At 45.6% G+C, this 24,636-nt stretch overlaps 1 protein-coding gene across 1 annotated transcript in view; it reads right to left on the reverse strand.

Moving 5' to 3' along the window:
- tspan33b (tetraspanin 33b) overlaps positions 1 to 21,843 on the reverse strand; it is a 94,457-nt gene extending 72,614 nt beyond the window's left edge. Inside the window, exon 1 of the mRNA XM_070888650.1 lies at positions 21,748 to 21,843. Within this exon, the coding sequence (XP_070744751.1) occupies positions 21,748 to 21,843 (96 nt within the window). The remainder of the gene's footprint in view (positions 1 to 21,747) is intronic.
- Between the last annotated feature and the right edge of the window lie 2,793 nt (positions 21,844 to 24,636).

Genomic DNA, 24,636 nt, shown 5'->3' on the forward strand with positions numbered 1-24,636 from the left:
GGATAGGTTGGCAGCTGTCAGCTTTCGGACCGGTCAATCTGTTTTTTGCGAGCACGTCTTAGAATTGTCTAAAATGTGAATCAGACACCAACATGGTCACCCCTTGATGTGTTACCCTGATATGTCCTGGTGGTTCTCTCTGTGATATCCTGATATTCCCCTGGTGTCACTCAGAGATCTGATAAGGGTGTATTCTCAGTTTCCCCGCAAAACCACGAGCACAGGTACTAATCTACAGGGGAGCCAACCTTTATAAGGTAAACGCAATAACGTTTGTAGAAGTCACGCAATCAGATGTCACTTTATCAGGAATTACATGGTTGAATGTCACATGGTCAGACCTCCAGGAATGACACCAACCAGAGTTGTAGGATACACAGATAAATAGAGCAGGACAGTCAGATAGAAGGGGCCCACAAGTTGGCAGTGGGCTACCAGTCAGGCAACCACCTCAGTCATTTATATTCTCTGCTGAGTTGTAAGATGGACTGGAATCTAGTGAAATCATAAAAGAAAGGCTGAATACAGAACATGTGTACAACAAAAGACTTGCATTTCTCTAGCATCTTTCATGACCTCAGGACGTCCCAAAGCACCAATGGAGTACTTTTGAAGTGTAGTATAATGTAGGATTACAGCCATTAAGGTTAAGAATTATAAAAGCAACTGGCCAGAATCTGCATTATTTATGCATTGTAATAATAAAATACCAGAAACTGTGAGTAGAACTAGGGGGCACAGCCTCAAAATATAGGGGAGCCAATTTAAAACCGAGTTGAGAAGGAATTTCTTCTCCCAGAGGGTTGTGAATCTGTGGAATTCTCTGCCCAAGGAAGCAGTTGAGGCTAGCTCATTGAATGTATTCAAGTCACAGATAGATAGATTTTTAACCAATAAGGGAATTAAGGGTTATGGGGAGCGGGCGGGTAAGTGGAGCTGAGTCCACGGCCAGATCAGCCATGATCTTGTTGAATGGCGGAGCAGGCTCGAGGAGCTAGATGGCCTACTCCTGTTCCTAATTCTTATGTTCTTATGTTCTTATGTTCTTATATGTTTATCTGAGCAGTGTGGCTCAAGGTGTCAGCTGTGGCTCAGTTGGTAGCACTCTCACCTCTAGCTCAGAAGGTTGTGGGTTCATGTCCCACTCCAGAGACTCCAGCACAAAAATCTACGCTGACACACCAGTGCAGTACGGAGGGAGTGCTGCACTGCTGGAGATGCTGTCTTTCGGATAAGATGTTAAACAGAAGCCCTGTCTGGACGTAAAAGATCCCATGGCACTATTTCAAAGAAGAGCAGGGAAGTTATCCCCTGGTGTCCTGGCTAATATTTATCCCTCAACCAACATCACTAAAACAGATTATCTGGTCATGATCACATTGCTTTAGTGGGAGCTTGCTGTGCACAAATTGGCTGTTGCATTTCCCACATTACAACAGTGACTACACTTCAAAAAGCATTTCATTGGCTGTAAAGCGCTTTGTGGCATCCGGTGGTCGTGAAAGACGCTATATAAATGCAACTCTTTCTCTCTGTCATAATTTTGACCCAGTCAATGCTGTGTTTGAGAGTACGTGTTACAACGAAGGGGCTGAATGTGACAGAGAGTTGCGGGTTATGTAGCTGTCACTGACTGATCAAAATCAAAATAGTTTGATGTGTGGTCAGTTGGGCTAAATTGAGCTAGCTCCCTTTACTACAACAACAACTTTTATTTATATAGCACCTTTAAAGTAGTGAAACGTCCCAAGGCGCTTCTCAGGAGTATTATGAGATTTTAAAAATTGACACCGAGTTGCATAAGTAGAATTTAGCACAGGTGACCAAAAGCTTGGGCAAAGAGGTATGTTTTAAGGAGCGTCTTGAAGAAGGAAAGACGGGTAGAGAGGCGGAGAGGTTTAGGGAGGGAATTCCAGAGCTTGGGGCCGAAGCAACAGAAGGCACGGCCACCAACGGTTGAGCGATTATAATCAGAGATGCTCAATAGGGCAGAATTAGAAGAGCGCCGATATCTCGGGGGTCATGGGGCTGGAGGAGATTTGAAAACATGGATGAGACTTAATTAATTGCGGTTATCATAAAATTATTTAACCCTTTGTAACCTGCATGACACCTGACCACCAGAGGGCCCACCTGTTGGGAGTCCCAAAGGATCCCAGCATCCCTTGGGAGCACAGTATATAAGCAGGCCACCCACGAGGTACCTGCACTCTGGAATCTTATTAAAGGAGCTAAGGTCACACTTGCTCATTGTACACAGTACTCAGTCTCACCCTTTATTATGAGTGTTTCAATTGGCGACGAGGTAATGAACAACCGCACGAAAATGCAAAGAACAGTCGGCATCCTGGAGAAGTTCTCAGAAGGGGATGATTGGGAGGGCTTCGTGGAGAGACTCGACCGATACTTCGTGGCCAACGAGCTGGAAGGGGACGAGAACGCTACCAAACGAAGGGTGATCCTCCTAACTGTCTGTGGGGCAACAACCTGTGGCCTCATGAAGAATCTCCTGGCCCCGGAAAACCCAACAGAGAAATCCTTTGAAGAATTGTGTACGCTGCTCCGAGAGCACCTAAATCCTAAGGAAAGCGTTTTGATGGTGAGATATCCGTTCTACACGTGATCGGAGGGCTAGGAAGTGGCTAGCTACGATGCCGAACCTAGGCGCCTCGCAGGACATTATGAGTTTGAGGGATTCCTAGAACAAATGCTCAGAGACTTTTTTGGACTGGGCATTGGACATGAGACAATCCTTCGCAAACTGTTGACTGTAGAAACTCTGAATCTAAGTAAGGCCATAACGATAGCCCAGACATTTATGTCCACCAGCGACAACACCAAGCAGATTTCGCAGAATAAAGACGTTTTCGGCCAGTACTGTACATAAAGTAACGTCGGTCTCGAGCAGAAATGTACATGACAGAATGTACACGTCGGCTGCTGCTGCCTGACCTCAGATAACCCAGAGTCCGCCATCAATTGTTAATGCGAGGCAGTTAACACCCTGTTGGCGCTGCGGAGGTGATCATCGGCCCCATCAATGCCGTTTCAAGCACTTTGCGTGCAATGGTTGCAGAACAATGGGACACCTCCAGCGAATGTGCAGGTGAGCTGCAAACCTTGCAAACCACCACGTTGCAGAGGAAGATCGATCCACTGTGGATCAGACTGAATTGGAGACTCGTACTGAGGAGACAGAGGTGTACGGGGTACACACATTCACTACGAAATGTCCACTAATAATGTTGAAAGTTGAACTGAACGGCGTTCCAGTATCTATGGAGCTGGACACAGGGGCAAGTCAGTCCATAATGAGTAAAACATCCTTCGACAGGCTGTGGGGCAAAAAGGTGCACAGGCCCAAGCTCAGCCCCATTCACACCAAACTAAGGACTTACACCAAGGAACTAATCCCTGTAATTGACAGTGGAGAAGTTAAAGTCTCCTATAATGGAGGAGTACACGAGCTCCTGCTGTGGATTGTGCCAGGGAACAATTGTTTGGCAGAAGCTGGCTGGGAAAAATCCGCTGGAACTGGGACGACATCCAAGCGCTTTCATCCGTCGACGATGCTTCATGTATCCAGGTTCTGAGCAAGTTCCCATCGCTGTTCGAGCCAGGCATCGGAAGCTTCTCGGGGGCGAAAGTGCAGATCCATTTTGTTCCTGATACACGACCCATCCATCACAAGGCTTGGGCGGTACCATACGTGATGTGTGAAAAAGTAGAAATTGAGCTGGACAGGCTGCAACATAAAGGCATTATCGCGCCGGTGGAATTCAACGTACTGGGTCAGTCCGATTGTCCCGGTACTTAAGGAGGACGGCACGGTTAGAATTTGTGGGGACTATAAAATAACAATTAACCATTTTTCACTGCAGGACCAGTACCCGCTACCCAAGGCAGACGGCCTATTTGCGACCCTGGCTGGAGGAAAGACATTCACCAAGCTGGACCTGACCTCGGCCTACATGACGCAGGAGCTGGAGGAATCTTCGAAAGGCCTCACCTGCATCAACACGCACAAAGGTCTGTTTATCTACAACCGGTGCCCGTTCGGGATTTAGTCGGCCGCGGCGATCTTCCAGCAGAACATGGAGACCCTGCTAAAGTCGGTTCCTTGCACAGTGATTTTCCAGGACGACATATTGGTTACAGGTCGGGACACCATGGAGCACTTGAAGAATCTGGAAGAGGTTCTTAGTCGGTTGGATCGCGTGGGGCTCAGGTTGAAACGCTTGAAGTGTGTTTTCCTGGCACAGGACGTTGAGTTCTTGGGAAGGAGAATCGCAGCAGACGGCATCAGACCCACTGACGCCAAGACGGAGGCCATCAAGAACGCGCCGAGACCACAGAACATGACGGAGCTGCGGTCGTTCCTGGGATTCCTTAAGTATTTCGGTAATTTCCTACCTGGGTTAAGCACCCTACCAGAACCCCTACATGCGCTACTGCACAAGGGAGACGACTGGGTATGGCGGAATTCACAAGAGGCTTTAAGAAAGCCAGAAATCTGTTGTGTTCTAACAAACTGCTTGTCCTGTACAACCCTTGTAAATGATTAGTGCTAGCTTGCGATACGTCGTCATACAGGGTCTGATGTGTGTTACAACAGGCTAATGAATTGGGGATTTTGCAACCAGTCGCTTTTGCGTCCAGGGGTTTGTCCAAGGCCGAAAGAGCCTACAGCATGATTGAAAAAGAGGCTCTGGCGTGCGTCTATGGGGTAATAAAAATGCACCAGTACTTATTTGGCCTCAAGTTTGAGCTTGAAACTGACCACAAGCCGCTCATATTGCTGTTCTCTGAGAGCAAAGGGATTAATACTAATGCCTCTGCCCGCATCCAAAGATGGGCGCTCACGCTGTTGGCATACAACTATGTAACCCGCCACAGACTGGGATTAGAGAACTGCGCAGATGCTCTCAGTCGGTTGCCACTGCCCACCACCGGGGTGGAAATGGCACAACCAGCGAACTTGCTCATGGTCATGGAGGCATTCGAGAACGAGAAGTCCCCTGTTACGGCCCGCCAGATCAGGACCTGGACCAGCCAGGATCCTTTACTGTCCTTGGTAAAAAAACTGTGTCCTCCATGGGAGCTGGTCCGGTGTCCAATGGAGATGGAGGAGGTAATTAAGCCGTTCCACAGACGCAAAGACAATTGTCTATTGTGGGGCAATCGTGTGGTCTTGCCCAAGAAAGGCAGAGATACGTTCATATGTGAACTGCACAGCACCCACCCAGGCATAGTAATGATGAAAGCCATAGCCAGATCCCATGTGCGGTGGCCTAGCATCGACTCAGATTTAGAGTCATGCGTGCGTCAATGCAACACTTGCTCTCAGCTGAGCAATGCACCCAGAGAGGCACTGCTAAGTTTGTGGTCGTGGCCCTCAAAACTGTGGTCGAGAATCCATGTTGACTATGCGCACCCATTTCTAGGCAAAATGTTTTTGGTTGTCGTGGACGCTTACTCAAATTGGATTGAATGTGCAATAATGTCTGTAAGCACGTTTACGGCCACCACTGAAAGCCTACAAGATATGTTTGCCACGCACGGCTTGCCTGATGTCCTAGTCAGCAACAATGAGCTGTGATTCATCAGTGCTGAATTCAAGGAATTCATGACCTGTAACGGGATCAAACACGTCACATCTACCCCGTTCAAGCTCGCATCCAGGCAAAATGGGCAGTTCAGACCATCAAGCAAAGCTTGAAACGTGTGTCAGAAAGCTCCCTGCAGACCCGGTTGTCCCGAGTGCTGCTCAGCTACTGCACCAGACCCCACTCACTCACCGGGGTTCCCCCAGCCGAGCTGCCTATGAAAAGGGCGCCAAAACAAGGCTCTCTCTTGTCCACCCTGATCTCCATGATCACGTGGAGGGCAAGCGGCATCAAAGTATGTACCATGACCGTGCAAATTTGTCACACGATATTGAGATCAATGATCCTGTGTTTGTGCTCAATTATGGACATGATCCCAAGTGGCTCGCTGGCACGGTCACAGCCAAAGAGGGGAATAGGGTATTTCAGGTCAAATTGGCCAATGGACAAACGCACAGGAAACATTTGGACCAAATCAAATTACGGTTCACCAACAACTACGAACAACCCGAGGAGGACACCACCAACTTTGACCCTCCAACACACACACAAGTGGCAACTGACATCATGGTTGACCACGAAACCGAACTCATCATCCCCAGCAGCCCGGCAAGGCCGGCTGCCCAACAGCCCAGTGAAGAACTGACCAACTCACCCACAGCCGCATTTGTACCGAGACGATCGACAAGGGAGCGTAAAGCCCCAGATCGTCTCACCTTGTAAATAAGTGTACTGTTGACTTCACGGGGGAGTGATGTTATGTATTTAACCCTTTGTAACCTGCATGACACCTGACCACCAGAGGGCCCACCTGTTAGAGTCCCAAGGGATTCCAGCATCCCCTGGGAGCACAGTATATAAGCAGGTCATCCACGAGGTACCTGCACTCTGGAATCTTATTAAAGGAGCTAAGGTCACACTTGCTCATTGTACACAGTACTCAGTCTCACCCTTTATTATGTATCAAGATGTTAAACAGAAGCCCCGTCTGGACGTAAAAGATCCCATGGCACTATTTCATTCAAAGAAGAGCAGGGAAGTTATCCCCTGGTGTCCTGGCTAATATTTATCCCTCAACCAACATCACTAAAACAGATTATCTGCTCATTATCACATTGCTGTTTGTGGGAGCTTGCTGTGTGCAAATTGGCTGTCGCTGTTGTAATTTCCCACATTACAACAGTGACTACACTTCAAAAAGTACTTCATTGGCTGTAAAGTGCTTTGGGGCATCCGGTGGTCGTGAAAGGCAACTCTTTCTTTCTGTCATAATTTTGACCCAGTCAATGCTGTGTTTGAGAGTACGTGTTACAACGAAGGGGCTGAATGTGACAGAGAGTTGCGGGTTATGTAGCTGTCACTGGCTGATCAAAATCAAAATAGTTTGATGTGTGGTCAGTTGGGCTAAATTGGGTTAGTTCCCTTTACAACAACAACTTTTATTTATATAGCACCTTTAAAGTAGTGAAACATCCCAAGGCGCTTCACAGGAGTATTATGAGATTTTAAAAATTGACACCGAGTTGCATAAGTAGAATTTAGCACAGGTGACCAAAAGCTTGGGCAAAGAGGTATGTTTTAAGGAGCATCTTGAAGGAGGAAAGACAGGTAGAGAGGCGGAGAGGTTTAGGCAGGGAATTCCAGAGCTTGGGGCCTAAGCAACAGAAGGCGCGGCCACCAACGGTTGAGCGATTATAATCAGAGATGCTCAATAGGGCAGAATTAGAGGAGCGCCGATATCTCGGGGGTTGTGGGGCTGGAGGAGATTTGAAAACATGGATGAGACTTTTGAAATCGAGGTGTTGCTTAACCGGAAGCCAATGTAGGTCAGTGAGCACAGGGGTGATGGGTGAACGGGACTTGATGCGAGTTAGCTGTTTAACTTGGATAATTACTTGTGGTTATCATAAAATCGAATGAATGGGGGAAACTGGACAATCTGAAAGTTTTGATACATCAATAAACACAGTCTCATAATCATGGAGCCTGCTTACTGTTTTTAATAGTGGCTCATAGGTTATATAAATGATGCATGAAGTGCTGCGTAAATAGTAATGAACACAGTACGGGCAGTGTTTGCAAAATCATCACTCAGTCTTAGTCATTCAGCTCGGAATGCAAATCAGCCACTATCAGGCACAAAAAGAATGAGATTAACTCAGATGAGACACTTTCATACTCCAATTAACATGGCACAAAAACAAAACACACAATAGTCCAACAACAACCGTGAGCGGTGTTCAGTTTTAAAAATGACTTCCCTCGTTCTCCTGCCGTTTACTCTTGCTGAGGTGCAACCTCACCCATGCGGACAGTGTGTAGGTGTGAGCGTACATCGTCAGCAGGCTATTCTTCGTGGAAGGCATCACAGTAGACCCCATCATATCATAGGCAGTCACTCGAAATCGAGGAAGACTTGCTTCCACTCTAAAAGTGAGTTCTCAGGTGACTGTACAGTCCAATTCGGGAATTACAGTCTCTGTCACAGATGGGACAGACAGTGGTTGAAGGAAAGGGTGGGTGGGACTGGTTTGCCACACGCTCCTTCCACTGTCTGCGCTTGTTTTCTGCATGCTCTTGACGACGAGACTCGAGATGCTCAGTGCCCTCCCGGATGCTCTTCCTCCACTTAGGACGGTCTTTGGCCAGGGACTCCCAGGTGTCGGTGGGGATGTTGCACTTTATCAAGGAGGCTTTGTGGGTGTCCTTGAAACGTTTCCTCTGTCCACCTGGGGCTCGCTTGCTGTGTAGGAGTTCCGAGTAGAGCGCTTGCTTTGGGAGTCTTCTGTTGGGCATGCAGACAATGTGGCCCGCCCAATGGAGCTGTTGAGTGTGGTCAGTGCTTCGATGCTGGGGATGTTGGCCTGATCGAGAACACTGACATTGGTGCGTCTGTCCTCCCAGTGGATTTGCAGGATCTTGCGGAGACATCGTTGGGTAGTATTTCTCCAGCGATTTGAGGTGTCTACTGTATATGTCCACATCTCTGAGCCATACAGGAGGGCCCAACCTGGTGGCCACCTGACGCACACGCACGCATATATATTCCAGCAGGGGTCACTGGAATAGTATTCAGGTGCAGCAACTCTGGGTAATTTCCCACACCACTTCCTTAGCCCAGGGATATAATAAAATTACTACCAAGAAAATGACTGCTCCTGCACAGTTCTTTCTGAAAGAGAACCTATTTCTGGCATTCCAATCTGGGTTGTGTAATATTGGAAAAAATGTAGTGTCCAGTGTGTTATAAGGCAGCGAATGATTGAGCAAACCATCTGGCATGCTCATACTTTGTGATATGACAAATTGTGCATGATATAGAGGAATATCTTAGCTTTTATTAGTTATAAATCTTAATTGAGAAGGTAAAGGGAGATACAAAGAAAAAAACTGCTGAAAATCTGAACTAAAGGCCCTGCAAATATATGGTAGGTTCATATTGTTAAGTATGGAAGAACTCCACAAGACTGTACTGTGAGCTAAAACTAATGTGACCTTAGTCTCTTTAATACAACTCCAGAGTGCCTAAGCAGCATGGCAGACAACCTTTTATACTCCCTTGCAGGAGGTGTGTAGGTGACCCTTGGGCCTCCAACAGTTGCGCCCTCTGGTGGCAAATATTACACCGTTACAATATTTACATACATAACATCACTCCCCCCAAAGTCTTTGATACAAATTATTTACAAGTTGAGACGATCCGGGGTCCTACGCTTCCCGGTTGATCGTCTGAGTTCAAACTCTGGCATAGGTGAGTTGGTCGGACCATTGCTGCACTGTGGCGCGGCTGGTCTGACAGGACTGTTGGGAACGGTGGGTTCATCCTCTTGATTGACAGCGAGGTTGATTGCTGGTTGGGTGTGTGTTGGTGGATCGATGATGGTGATTTCCTCTTCAGGTTGTTCCTGGTTGTTGGTGAACTGCTGTTTGGTCTGATCCAAATGCTTTCTGCACGTTTGTCCGTTCAATAGTTTGACTATAAACACTCTATTCCCCTCCTTGGCCAAGACAGTGGCAGCGACCCATTTAGGACAATTAATTAAGGACAAACACAGGGTCGTTAACATCAATGTCATGCGATACGGCCGTGCGATCGTGGTACATGTTTTGCCGGTGACGCCGGGTTTCCACATGATCATTTAGATCCGGGTGGACTAGGGAGAGCCTGGTTTTGCGTGCTCTCTTCATTAACAATTCTGCAGGGGGAACCCCAGTGAGCGAGTGGGGTCGCGTCCGGTAGCTGAGCAGAACCCGAGATAAACAGGTCTGCAGGGAGCCTTCCATCACGTGTTTCAAGCTCTGCTTGATAGTTTGGACTGCCCGTTCCGCTTGACTGTTGGATGCGGGCTTAAACGGGGCAGACCTGACATGCTTGAAGCCATTGCGGGTCATAAACCCGTTGAACTCCGAGCTGGTGAAACACGGTCCATTGTCACTGACAAGGACGTCAGGCAAGTCATGGGTGGTGAACATAGCCCGGAGGCTTTCAATGGTGGCAGTGGATGTGCTGGATGACATGATTACGCATTCAATCCATTTAGAGTAAGCATCCACTACAACTAAAAACACCTTTCCGAGAAAGGGCCCAGCAAAATCTATGTGGATCCTGGACCACGGTTTGGAAGGCCATGACCACAGACTCAGTGGAGCCTCCCTTGGTGCATTGCTCAATTGTGAGCACGTGTTGCACTGGTGTACGCATGACTCTAAGTCCGAGTCAATGCTGGGCCACCAAACATGCAACCTGGTAAGTCTGAAGGATGGGCCATTTCCACCACGGTAGTGGACAATGGTAGCTGACTGAGGGCATCAGCACAGTTCTCCGTGCCTGGTCTGTGACAGATAATATAGTCATAGAAGAACAATGTTAGTGCCCATCTTTGGATACAGGACGAAGCATTGGTGTTTATACCTTTGCTTTCTGAAAACAGCAAAATGAGCGGTTTGTGGTCTGTTTCATGCTCAAACCGAAGTCCAAATAGGTATTGGTGCATTTTCTTAACCCCATATGCACATGCTAACGCCTCTTTCTCGACCATACTGTAGGCTCTTTCAGCCTTAGACAGACTTCAAGACGCGTATGCAACCGGTTGAAGTTTGCCCGATACATTGGTTTGCTGTAACACACAGCCGCCCCGTACGAAGATGCATCACACGCTAGCACTAATCATTTACACGTGTCATACAGTACAATTAACTTATTAGAACAAAATAGGTTTCCGGCCTTCTTGAAGGCTGTCTCTTGAGATTTATCCCAAACCCAGTCGTCACCCTTACGTAGCAACATGTGCAACGGTTCCAGCAAAGTGCTTAACCCGGGTAGAAAGTTACCAAAATAGTTGAGGAGTCCCAGGATCGAACGCAGCTCCGTCACATACTGGGGTCTGGGTGCATTCTTGATGGCCTCTGTCTTTGAGTCCGTGGGTCTGATGCCGTCTGCCGCAATCTTTCTCCCCAAGAATTCGACTTCTGGTGCCAGGAAAACACACTTGGAGCGTTTCAGCCTGAGTCCCACTCTGTCTAGTCGACTTAGAACCTCTTCCAGGTTGTGCAGGTATTCGGTGGTGTCACGACAGGTGATCAGGATGTTGTCTTGAAACACTATGGTGCGCGGAACTGATTTCAGCAGACTCTCCATGTTCCTCTGGAAGATGGCAGCAGCCGAAATAATCCCAAAAGGGCACCTGTGGTATATAAACAGTCCTTTGTGCGTGTTGATGCACATCAATCTTTTCGAAGATTCAGCCAGCTCCTGTGTCATGTAGGTGGAGGTTAGGTCCAACTTGGTGAACAACTTCCCCCCCGCTAACATTGCAAACAGGTCATCGCCTTGGGTAGCGGGTACTGGTCTTGTAACGAGACTTGGTTGATCGTTACCTTGTAGTCTCTACAGATTCTGAAAGTGCCATTGCTTTTCAACACCGGAACAATCGGGCTGGCCTACTCGTTGAACTCGACTGGCGATATGATTCCCTTTCGTTGAAGTCTGTCCAGTTCAATCTCGACTTTCTCCCTCATCATATATGGAACTGCTTGAGCCTTGTGATGAACGGGCCGTGCATCGGGACTTAGATGGATCTGCACCTTGGCGCCTGTGAAGTTGCCGATGCCTGGTTCAAATAGCGACGGAAACTTGCTCAGCACTTGGGCGCACGAGGCATCCTCCACTGAAGATAGTGCTTTGATGTCGTCCCAGTTCCATCGAATCTTTCCCAGCCAGCTTCTGCCGAATAGCATTGGGCCATCGCCTGGTACAATCCACAGTGATAAATCATGCACAGCTCCATTGTACGATACCTTAACTGCCGCACTGCCAATGACTGGTATGAGCTCTTTGGTGTAGGTACACAGCTTTGTCTGAATCGGGCTCAGTTTGGGCCTTTGTGCCTTGTTGCCCCACAGTTTCTCAAAAGTCTTCTGGCTCATAATTGACTGACTCGCCCCCGTGTCCAACTCCACTGATACCGGAATACCGTTCAATTTGACTTTCAGCATGATAGGAGCGGTCTTGGTGGTGAAGGTGTGTACCCCATACACTTCTTCCTCGGGTTGAGTTGCCTCTCTTGTTTGTTCTGCGTGATCCGCGCCGGATCAATCATCCTCTGCCGACTCTGCCACGTGGTGAGTCGCAGTGCTCTTGCACATTTGCTGGAGGTGCCCCATTGTTTCGCAACCTTTGCACACGTAGTGCTTGAATCGACATTGATGGGCTCGATGATTACACCCGCAGCGCCAACATGGTGCAAATGGATTTGCACTCACACCCAATGGCGGACTCTGAGTCATCCTAGGTCTTGCAGCTGCAGACATATAGGCCCTGCCATATGCAGTTCTGCCTGCTAGCGACATTATTTGATGCATAGTACTTGTTGATACTGGGAAGATATGTGTCTGGTATTATCGCTCGTGGATAGAAAGATAAAAAATAGGTGCAGGAGTAGGCCATTCGGCCCTTCAAGCCTGCACCACCATTCAACATAATCATGGCTGATCATTCAACTTTAGTACCCCATTCCTGCTTTCTCTCCATACCCCTTGATCCCTTTAGCCGTAAGGGCCACATCTAACTCCCTTTTGAATATATCTAATGAACTGGCCTCAACAACTTTCTGTGGTAGAGAATTCCACAGGTTCACAATTCTCTGAGTGAAGAAGTTTCTCCTCATCTCGGTCCTAAATGGCTTACTCCTTATCCTTAGACTGTGGCCCCTGGTTCTGGACTTCCCCAACATCGGAAACATTCTTCCTGCATCCAACCTGTCCAATCCTGTCAGAATTTTATATGTTTCTATGAGATCCCCTCGCAATTCTTCTAAATTCCAGTGAATACAGACCCAGTCGATCCAGTCTTTCTTCATGTGTCAGTCCTGCCATCCCGGGAATCAGTCTGGTGAACCTTCGCTGCACTCCCTCAACAACAAGAATGTCCTTCCTCAGATTAGGAGACCAAAACTGTACACAATGTTCAAGGTGTGGCCTCACCAAGGCCCTGTACAACTGCAGTAAGACCTCCCTGCTTCTATACTCAAATCCTCTCACTATGAATGCCTGGACTATCGTGATGGCCTTGCTCAGATCTAGAGATTCGGCAGACAGCAGCTTACGAAGAATGACCGCAAGGCGTCTCAGGTTGGCGACATAACTCGCCACGTCCTGGCCCTTGGAGCGGTGGTGCATGTAGAAGCGATACCTGGCCATTAAGACGCTCTCCTTCGGCTTGAGGTGGTTCAGAACCAGCGTACATAACTCTGTATATGTCTTCTCTGCTGGTTTCTCTGGTGTTAGCAGATTCTTCAGGAGGCCGTATATTGTGGGCCCACACACAGTGAGGAGCCCTGCGCTTGATCGCTTTATCGTCCCCATTCAGCTCGTTGGCCATGAAGTACTGGTCGAGACGTTCAACGAAGGCTTCCCAATCATCACCCTCTACAAATCTCTCTAAAATACCAACGGCAGCCATGACCGCGTGAAAGTTTGTAATCTGTTACTCGTCGGCAATTGTTAAGTATTGAAGAACTCCACAAGACTGAGTACCGTGAGCTAAAACTGATGTGACCTTAGTCTCTTTAATACAACTCCAGAGTGCCTAAGCAGCATGGCAGACAACCTTTTATAGTCCCTTGCACGAGGTGTGCAGGTGACCCTTGGGTTTTAAACAGTTGTGCCCTCTGGTGGCATGTCTTGCACAGTTACAATGTTTACATAGATAACATATATCAGCATCAGAAAAGGCTACCGTTTCAGGTAGAGGCACTCTGTCACAACTCAAGCTGCCTTCTCTTTTCACTTAAGTAGGATTGCTGTGTATTTTTACTTCCAGCATTTTCTGTTTTTGTTCCGTGCAAAAGTGCTAAGCAACTCTTTTTTCCAAAAAGGAAAAAGAAGGAATGACAGCTAGAAGACTGCATGTCATTTTAATCACAATGGTTTGTGTTATATTGCAATTGTTCATTAAAGCACATAGGCATACAGTTATACCTTGCTGATTTAGTGTACAATATGTCTGGTTCAGCACCTATAGATGTAGAGCGATACTTCTAGACTCACCCAGGCTCCACTATACCAATGCTTTCCTGGCCAGCATCACATCCTCCCAGATGAAATATGTCCGAGACTTCTAAAAGAAGCACGGGGAGGAAATTGTGGAGGCTCTGACCATCATTTTTCAATCCTCCTTGACTGCAGGAGTTATGCCAGAGGATTGGAGAACTGCTAACATTGTACCATTGTTTAAAAAGGAAGGGATAAACCGAGCAATTACAGGCCAGTTAGTTTAACCTCGGTGGTATGCAAATTACTGGAATCAATTCTGAGGGACAGTATAAACCTTCATTTAGAAAGACACAAATTAATCAAGGACCGTCAGCCTGGATTTGTTAAGGGAAGGCCGTGTCTGACTAACTTGATTGAGTTCTTTGAGGAGGTAACAAGAAAGGTCAATGAGGGCAGTGCATTTGATGTAGTTTACATGGATTTTAGCAAGGCTTTTGACAAGGTCCCACATTGTAGGCTGATTAAAAAAAGTAAAAGTCCATGGGATCCAAGGGAGAGCGGCAAATTGGATCCAAAATTGGCAGGAAGCAAAGGGTAATGATTGAGGGGAGTTTTTGTGACTGAAAGGCAATTTCCAGTGGGGTTCCACAGGGCTCAGTACTCAGTCCCTTACTTTTTATAGTATATATTAACGGTTTAGACAAATGTAGGGTGCATGATAAAGAAATTTGCAGATGAACAAGAAAGCTGTAGACTGCAGGAAGATATCAATGAACTGGTCAGTTGGACAGAAAAGTGGTAAATGGAATTCAATCTGGAAAAGTGTGAGGTAATGCTTTTGGGGAGGGGCAACAAGGCAAGGGAATACACAATAATTGGGTGGATATTGAGAGGTGTGGAGGAACAAAGGAACCTTGAAGTATATAGCCACAGATCCTTAAAGGTAGCAGGAAAGGTCGATAAGGTAGTTAAAAGGGCATACTGAATGCTTTCCTTTATTAGCCGAGGCATAGAATACAAGAGCAGGGAAGTTATGCTAGAACTGTATACAGCACTAGTTAGGCCACAGCTTGAGTACTGTGTGCAGTTCTGGTCACCACATTACAGGAAGGATGACCTATTTCCCTTACCAGAGGGGTCAATAACCAGGGGGCATAAGTTTAAAGTAGATGGTAGAAGGATTAGAGGGTAGATGAGGAAATATTTCTTCACCCAGAGCAGGGTGGGAGTCTGGAACTCACTGCCTGAAAGGGTGGTAGAGGCAGAAACCCTCATCACATTTAAAAAGTATTTGGATGTGCACTTAAAGAACTGTAATCAACAGGCTACAGACCTACTGCTGGAAGGTGGGATTAGGCTGGGTAGCTATTTTTCGATCGGCACAGACACGGTGGGCCAATTGCCCTTCTACTGTGTTGTAATTTTTCTATGATTCTATCTCCCACCCTAGATAAACTTGAGCTCTTCCAAAACTCAGCTGCCCATATCCTGATTCGCATCAAGTCCTATTCATCCATCCACCCTGTGCTCGCTGACCTATATTTGCTCCTGGTCCGGCAACACCTCAATTTTAAAATTCTCATTCTTGTTTTCAAATCTCTCCATGGCCTCGCCCCTCCCTATTTCTGTAACGTCCTCCAGTCTTAAAAGCCTTTGAGATCTGCAACTCATCCAATTCTAGTCTCTTGCGTATCCCCAATTTTAATCGCTCAACCATTGGCGGCCGTACCTTCAGCTGCCTCGGCATTAAGATCTGGAAAGCCCTCCCTAAACCTCCCCGCCTCTCTACCTCTCTCCCCTCCTTAAAACCTAGCTCTTTAACCAAGCTTCTGGTCTCCTCTCCTCGTATCTCCTTATGTGCCTCAGTTTCAAATCTTATGTGCCTCAGTTTCAAATAGGGAATGGTTGAAGCGAATAGTATAGATGTATTTAAGGGGAGGTTAGACAAGCATATGAGGGAGAAGGGAATAGAGGATTATGCTGATAGATTTAGATGAGGAAAGACAGGAGGAGGCTCGAGTGGAGCATAAACACCGGCATCGACTGGTTAGGCCAAATGGCATGGACTGTGTCATATATCCTATGTGATCCATTTTTGATATTTTTTTTGATATCGCTCCTGTGAAACACCTTGGGACATTAAAGGCGCTATAGAAATGCAAGTTGTTGTATGCCTGGTTCAGTATCTATAGGTGTAGTGGGATATAAGGTGAGCCTTACATAGCATCTTAGAGGATTTGGGCTGTTTCATGGGAAGTGATATTGCTATCTACAGCTGTGAGTGTCTCTTCCAGTAACCTCTTTGAACACTGGATATTTGCAACCCATTCACGAAGACTTGAGAAATCCCCCACGAAAGTGCTTAACATCACGCAGGCCATTCTGGGAAACAACAGCCAATATTCATGCAGCTGGTATTAACCCATTATTCAGATGGACGGAATCGTGGGACACATGCAACATAAAGAACCAACACCTCATCACTGACCCAACAGAAAGGGTCCCTGGCTTCGCCCTCCCTCGAAGACAGTGGACAGCACTCAACTGAATCTGCACAGAGCACAGACGATGCGGCCTCCTGCTCCACAAGTGCAAGACGAGGGACGACCCGAAATGCGACTCTGGGCATGAGTCCCAGACCATGGAACACATCACATTAACCTGCCCACTAAATCTGTTGCGGGAGGCACCTCATTTTTCCACTCGGCATCTCAGGAGGCCATCGAATGGACAGCCAAACTAGACATTCCATTATAAGCTTTTCCCGTCATACGAAACAACAACAACAACAACCCTATTGTAAGCTCCTAAAGACGGGCCATGTCCCTCTTGTGCACTGCCTGGGTTATATGGGGAACAATGCTGTGTTTTGACACTTTCTACATGATAATATTTTCATTTACATGGCGCCTTTCATGTCTTAAAATGCTTCATAAATTGCTTTTTGAGCATCAGTGATTGTTATGTGAGCAAATATGGCAGCCATTCTGTGCTGGCAAAGTGAGCAATACCAGCTGCTCTGTTTTTGATGGAGGAAGGAATGTTAGACCGGACACTGTTAGATCGGCCGCTTCAAGTAGTGCCATAGAATCCTTAATGCCCACCAGAACAGATGTTCGAAGGACCGTATTTCTAAATGTCAGCTGTGAAGACTTGCAGATTGATCTGAACAGATTTCCCTCAATAGAAAAAGCAGGTTGAGATCTCAGAGGGGTTTCGCTTTAGAAAGAATGTGCAACAGCAACATAAACACACGGAACAGCAATTTTCTTAGAAGATAGATTATTCTTAATGCTGCTCATGGCTGTCCCTGGATCGTATTCACTTGTTTTCTGCTGTGCTTGTCGAAGTGTGAAATGATTCATCTGAGCTAAGATTGATCTTAATCCCTGCTGCTCGACTGTGTTTGTTTTCACTAATAAATGTTTGACTCCAGTGGGATTCAAGAGTGTGTGTGTGAAATAATCAATGGGGTAAGGGGGGAAATTGAAAACAACATGGCTATACTACCAGGTGTAACTGAGTTGTCAGCTCTATTTGCTCATTTCAATACGCAGCAATAACTTCAATGCAATGGCCTGTTGCTGGAGGACCCTGTCAGTGTCATTTTGGGATCTGAGCAACAAACATTCATACAACACTGGAGGGGAAGTTCCTCTGTGCATCACACACATATACCGATATACATAACATTTGTACATTGGCTTTGACAGTGGGATAAATGTAATGCAGATAGCGATTTCTTTTCTCCTAGAGACAGTGAGGACTGTCCTGCCTGACACAATGCCGAGATCTGGAACGTACCCTGAGGACTCAAACTCAGTTCCTGGTGGGCATGGGTCTATGGCACTAATTTGATGCCATTCGATGCATTTCTGTGGTGCCTTTCATGACCTCAGGATATTCCAAAGTGCTTTACAGCCAATGAAGTACTTTTGAGATGTAGTCACTGTTGTAATGTAGAAAACGTGGCGGCCAATTCGCGCACAGCAAACTCCTACAACAGCAATGAGATAATCACCAAATAATCTGTTTTAGTGATGTTGGCTGAGTAATAAATATTGGGCCAAGAAGAATTCTCCTGCTCTTCTTCAAAATAGTGCCATGGGATCTTTTACCTCCACTTGAGAGGGCAGATGAAGCCTCAGTTTAATATCTCATCCCAAGACAGATCCAATGACACTACTCAGAGGAGAGCAGAATGTTATCCTGGTGTCATAGCCAACAATTCTCCCTCAGCTGCCTATATCAAAAAATTATTACCTAGGTATTTATTTCATCATTATTTGTGGGATCTTGCAATGCGTAAAATGACTGCCATATTTGTCTACATAACAAAAACCAATCGACTTCAAAGTAACTCATTGTGTGTGAATGGTTTTAATATGTAGAAACATGATAAGGCACTATATAAATGCAATTCTTCCTTTTTCTTGGCAACCTTGGAGTGCATGATACACCACACCTTGTCTTCGGGAATTGAACTGATTTCAGACTCACTCTGAAAACACTAGCTCCTTCCTCAGATATGGTTCCACAGACAACCTCCCTCCCCTCTCAGTACTTTCCCCAAGTGGTTGTTTCCTTTGTATGAGCATAGACAATGAATGTCAGGAAGCATCACAAACTTGTCCTTATACAATGGTCACATGCATGCACACTTCCAGCAGGGTTCAATGGATAACGATCAGGAGTGGGATCATGGCCAATTTTCTCCTCCCACATGGTGAGTTCTTAATTTCAGCCATGCCTCGGAAGGGAAGGGAGACTGAGCTAAGAAGCTTTTCTACTCAAAGTAAAAATCAACAGGGAAGTCTGCTCCAGCTTCTCTCTCCTAGTGCTCAGAGCATCATTGGCAGCAAGCTGGGGGCAAGTCAAATTAAGGGTTTTGAGATGCTCCTAAGGAACACAATATGGTGCTTTTTAAACGCAATTCTTTTGTTTTGCAACTTTGGACTACATTACACTCTGCACTTGGGCCAAAGAGTGTTTGGGGAATGAAGAAGTAATAATGTATATGTGTGGGAGTATATATATATATATATATGTATACACATATCTTGCCTCCGCAAGATCCTGCAAATCCACTGGGAGGATAGACGCACCAACATCAGTGTTCTCGCTCAGGCCAACATCCCCAGCATCGAAGCGCTGACCACACTCGACCAGCTCTGTGGGCGGGCCACATTGTCCGCATGCCCGACACGAGACTCCCAAAGCAAGCGCTCTACTCGGAACTCCTACACGGCAAGCGAGCCCCAGATGGGCAGAGGAAATGCTTCAAGGATACCTTCAAAGCCTCCTTGATAAAATGTAACATCCCCACCGGCATCTGGGAAACCCTGGCCCAAGACTGCCCAAAGTGTAGAAAGAGCATCCGGGAGGGCGCTGAGCACCTATCGAGGCTTGTCGTCGAGAGCATGCAGAAAGCAAGCGTAAACAGCGGAAAGAGCGTGCGGAAAACCAGGCTTCCCACCCACCCTTTCCTTCAACCACTGTTTGCCCCGCCTGTTATAGAGACTGTAATTCCCGCATTGCCACCTGAGAACTCACTTTTAGTGTGGAAGCAAGTCTTCCTTGATTACGAGGGACTGCCTATGATGATGATGATGTATATTATGTAATACTTTTTTAAAAATCGTGCATCTAGCACATGTCCATCCTATGCTAAGCATCACAGTACAAGAATGAAGCTGGTATTTCTGACCTTGCTAAGGCAGCCTCTCCCTAAGGCCAGGAGCCAGGCATTTATGACCAGCTGCCATTCACCCTCTAATTGACTCTTAATGTGCAGATTTAGATCACTTCCCAACAGGGAGTGTCCGAGCTGTGGTATTAAAGAGACAGGCCAGATTAATATATATTACCAACTGTAATATATCCAAGTTTGCTGATGATAGGTGGGAATGTAAGTTGTGAGGAGGATGCAAAGAGACTTCAAGGGGATATAGACAGGCTAAGTGAGTGGGCAAGAACATGGCAAATGGAATATAATGTGGAGAAATGTGAAGTTATCCATTTTGGTAGGAAAAATAGTATTTTTTAAACAGTGAAAGATTGAGAAATGCTGGTGTTCCGGGGGACCTGGGTGTCCTTGTGCACGAATCACTGAAAGTTAACATGCAAGTACAACAAGCAATTAAGAAAGCAAGTGGTGTGTTGGCCTTAATTACAAGAGGATTTGAGTATAAGAGTAAAGATGTCTTACTGCAATTATATAGGGCCCTGGAGAGACTGTACAGTTTTGGTCTCCTTACCTAAGGAAGGATATACTTGCCATAGAGGGAGTGCAACGAAGATTCACCAGACTGATTCCTGGGATGGGGGGATTATCCTACGAGGAGAGATTGAGTAGACTAGGCCTATATTCTCTAGAGATTAGAAGAAGGTGAGGTGATCTCATTGAAATATACAAAATTCTTACAGGGCTTGACAGGGTAGATGCAGGGAGGATGTTTCCCCTGGCTGAGGCGTCTAGAACCAGGGGTCACAATCTCAGACTGAGGTGGCCATTTAGGACTGAAATGAGGAGAAATTTCTTCACTCAGAGGATGGTGAATCTCTGGAATTCACTACCCCAGAGGGCTGTGGAGGCTCAGTCGTTGAGTATATTCAAGGCAGAGATCGATAGATTTTTGAATATTAAGGGAATCAAGGGATACGGGAATAGTACAGGAAAGTGAAGTTGAGATAGAAGATCAGCCATGATCTTATTGAATGGCGGAGCAGGCTCCAGGGGCTAAATGGCCTACTCCTCCTAATTCTTCTGTTCTTATTAACCATCTTCAAAATGTCCCCGCCATGCTCCTGGTCCAGACTACTTGTAAGCAACATCATGGACGATCAGCTAGTTTTATAATTATAACTGTTGGGGAATATGGTAATATTTTTCCAGTACATCTTTTAAAGACACTTTCTGAAGGAAGTTAAATACAATATTGGCACAGTGAAAGGGTCATCGCAATTAGGCTCTTGATTATTCAATTGTCCAATCTGGAACTGATCCAAACAGAGCAGGACACTCCCAGCCTGGGATGAGTTAACTGATGAACCAGTGCTCTTAGAACTATACACCAATACGAGTGGTAAGATAATCTTGGGATGAACTCTGCAGAAAATGGATGCAACAATCAATAGAAATCTCAAGGACGCAACTCTACAACACACCTCTGCGGAGGGAGGGAGATGGGAGGTCACCACTTCAGGCATCAGTGCTGCCCCAGACCAGATAGAACATCCCCCTTCACCCAGCTATCTCATTCCCCCTAAAACCTCCCAGCTCCTACTATACCAATACACACAACTGACCTGACAGGCTCACTGTTTCAATGAACACTCCTGCAAATTCCCTGAAAGCAAAAAACACAGCTGCACCAACGCTGAACACCATTAATAATTATTTTTAAAATAAAATAGACACCTCAACAAATGATTCCGAATCATAGTCAAGTAATAATCAAAAGAAAATTAAAACACAACCTTAAACAATTCCCACTAGCTTCAATTAGAACTGATGGGCACAGTTACTGGGTGAAGAAGAGATTACAGAAGGTGCTAGCAAAAATTAAGCTTTAAACAAAATAAATTAAGCACTTGCATGCATTTTCTGGATAAACTAGCTGTAAATGTCAGATCAGCAAATACTTACCCAGAACAGGAAACTGAAGAAAAATAGATAATACTTAATCCAGGGGTTAATTAACGTAATATTTTCACTTCTGTTCAACCTTCTTCCAATATCCATTGTGGAAATTTAACCGCTGCTAAAAATATTTATATATCAGGACAGGGAATCAGAAGAGACTCCACCAAATGATAAGCGATAAAGAAAATGTCAGCAGACTTCTGGCTTGATGTTCCTTTGCAGTGTGTTTGTGCGTGCGTGTGTGAATGAGCCTGCCTGTTACTGAACACTGCGACTCACTCTGCCTCCAGTTGGTGCTGTAACATAAATAGACGCATTCTCTGATCAGCCAAATGCATGCAGCTCAGACATAACGCAAGCTGGAATACTGATTCAGCATCAGAGAGGGCACATTTGGCACGAGGGTACACAGAACCGGCTGCAATGCTGCTTTAAAAAAAAATGAATTACTGAACTCAATGGTTTTGATAAACAATGACCTATAGCTGTGCCCTTGACCTGTTCTTTTCTTCTGACCTTGAGAGTAAGGCTTTAGTATGATTTCATTCTTCTGTGTCAAATACACAGACACACATATTTTAAGCTATATAATATATATATATATATACATACACACACACACTTTAAGCCATATATTATTTATATATATATATATATATATACACACACACACACTTTAAACTATATACACTTTAAGCCATATATTGTATGTATGTATACACTTTAAGCTATATATACATACATACACCATATATATATATATACATATTTAAGACATATTATATATATATATATACACAAACACTTTAAGCAAAACAATCACTAAATACTAGGATATTATGCTGCTCACAAAAATGCTGAGTATCAGTTGAAATGCACTTTTCTGCCAATTTGTGCTAATTTCCAACAAATGTGCATAGTTTGCAAATTGCGATATTAATATCTGGCCACAGAGTTTTCATTGACTACCGTAGTTTAAGGTACAAACTGAGGGGGGCCCTTGCAAATGAATATTGCTATGCCATATACAAAAAGCTTCTGTTCGGGTTTCCATTTTACATCTTTGCAAGCGAGTAGCTTGGAGTTGCAGTTATTTAACTGCAAGCAGTGTAAAGTACCATATTGCACTGCAGTAGTTATAATGAATGCACCAACATAAAATGAGCAGAAAGATTCATGATAAGTATCACTTTTAATAGGATCTGCAGCCCGTTAAACTGTGCCCCCTATCATGTTTGACACATCACGCTTGTTTTTAGAGTGTCCATTTCTCGCTATTGTAGGTTCAGTGTGTTGCGTTTACTGATCGTGCACTTTTGAGCATGGGTGGCTGAATAGTAATCAGAAGCAGGAATGGTAGATGATTTCCCCCCCCCCCCCCATTCTAGGCAAGGGTTACAAAGCCATATAGAACAAGAAGGTCCCAGGTTCTGCCCTATATCAGTGTGCATTAGCTTATCTCAGCAGGAGGGGGAGGTGGAGGCAATATAATTGGCCTCAGCGCTCCCTCATTAATGAGGGGAATTAATCAGCCGTATTTCCCGCTCCTCATCACTACCCACTGACCCTTGCTGGAAACTACGTATGAGTGCATTTCAGATGAGGATAGGATTGGGCTCGATGTGTCATGCCACATATTATTAAATAGTCTACAACACTCGATATTAACTCCCCACAACAGGCAGAAGAGGATCATGGGGGAGTGGGGGGGTGGATAAAGACTTAAATATAGGGAACGCATCCCCAACACGGCGCTCACGTGCCCGCACCCTTTTTTTACGGTACTATCTACAAGATGCACTGCAACTCACCAAGGCTTCTTCGGCAGCACCTCCCAAACCTGCGACCTCTACCACCTAGGAGGACAAGGGCAGCAGGTACATAGGAACACCATCACCTTCAAGTATCACTCCAAGTCACACACCATCTTGACTTGGAAATATATCGGCATTCCTTCATTGTTGCTGGGTCAAAATCCTGGAACCCCCTCCCTAACAGCACCGTGGGAATACCTTCACCACGCGGACTGCAACAGACCAAGAAGGAAACTCACCACCTCTTTCTATATTACAGAAGTGACTACACTCCAAAAGTACTTCATTGGCTGTAAAGCGCTTTGAGATGTCCGGTGGTCGTGAAAGGTGCTATATAAATCCAAGTCTTTCTTTCTCAGGGGCAATTAGGGATGAGCAATAAATGCTGGCCGTGCCAGCGACGCCTATATTCCATAAATTAATTTTTTTTAAGTTCGGCAGGACCTCTGAGTCCCGGTTCTTCAGCTGTTTTCGGCCTTGCCCTCAACCTCCCCACAAATATTGGAGGCTAACTGTCTAGGCTCATATATGAAAAATAATCACTTGGACAAGAAATGGGAGGGCATCTGCTGCTCACTGAATGGTACCTCAGCATGAGCCAATGCCTTCTGGAGAGGAGTGATGACAAGCGGGGAGAAAACAAATTAACACGTTGTGCTATCAATGGATGTTTCTGGTACACCATGTAGTAGCAACGTTTACAGCTAAAAAGAGCCTCACATATTGTAGGAAGGTTAAAAAGGCTATTTCCTCTTCTAATTGCAACAGTGGATTTTGCTGAACAGGGCACTAAATTCATTGAGAATCTTTGACACGCAAGAGTGTTTCTTAATTGTTTTGCTCAAGATGTTTAAATACTTTCTGGGGACCTGGTTTGATAGAGCACATGCTTTGATACAGATTCACAATATTGTAACTAAAGGCAATGAGAGTCATATGCAGTTTGTTGAAGGGCCGATATTATAAACTGCAATGAATTTACTGTGTTGGTGCCATATTAAATATGTCCTTGCTCTTGCAGGGTTGTTAACATCACATGACACCTAAAGGGGAAAGGGGAAGTATATCGACTGATTTT

Source organism: Pristiophorus japonicus, chromosome 9 (genome assembly GCF_044704955.1).
Source record: "Pristiophorus japonicus isolate sPriJap1 chromosome 9, sPriJap1.hap1, whole genome shotgun sequence".
NCBI lineage: Eukaryota > Metazoa > Chordata > Chondrichthyes > Pristiophoridae > Pristiophorus > Pristiophorus japonicus.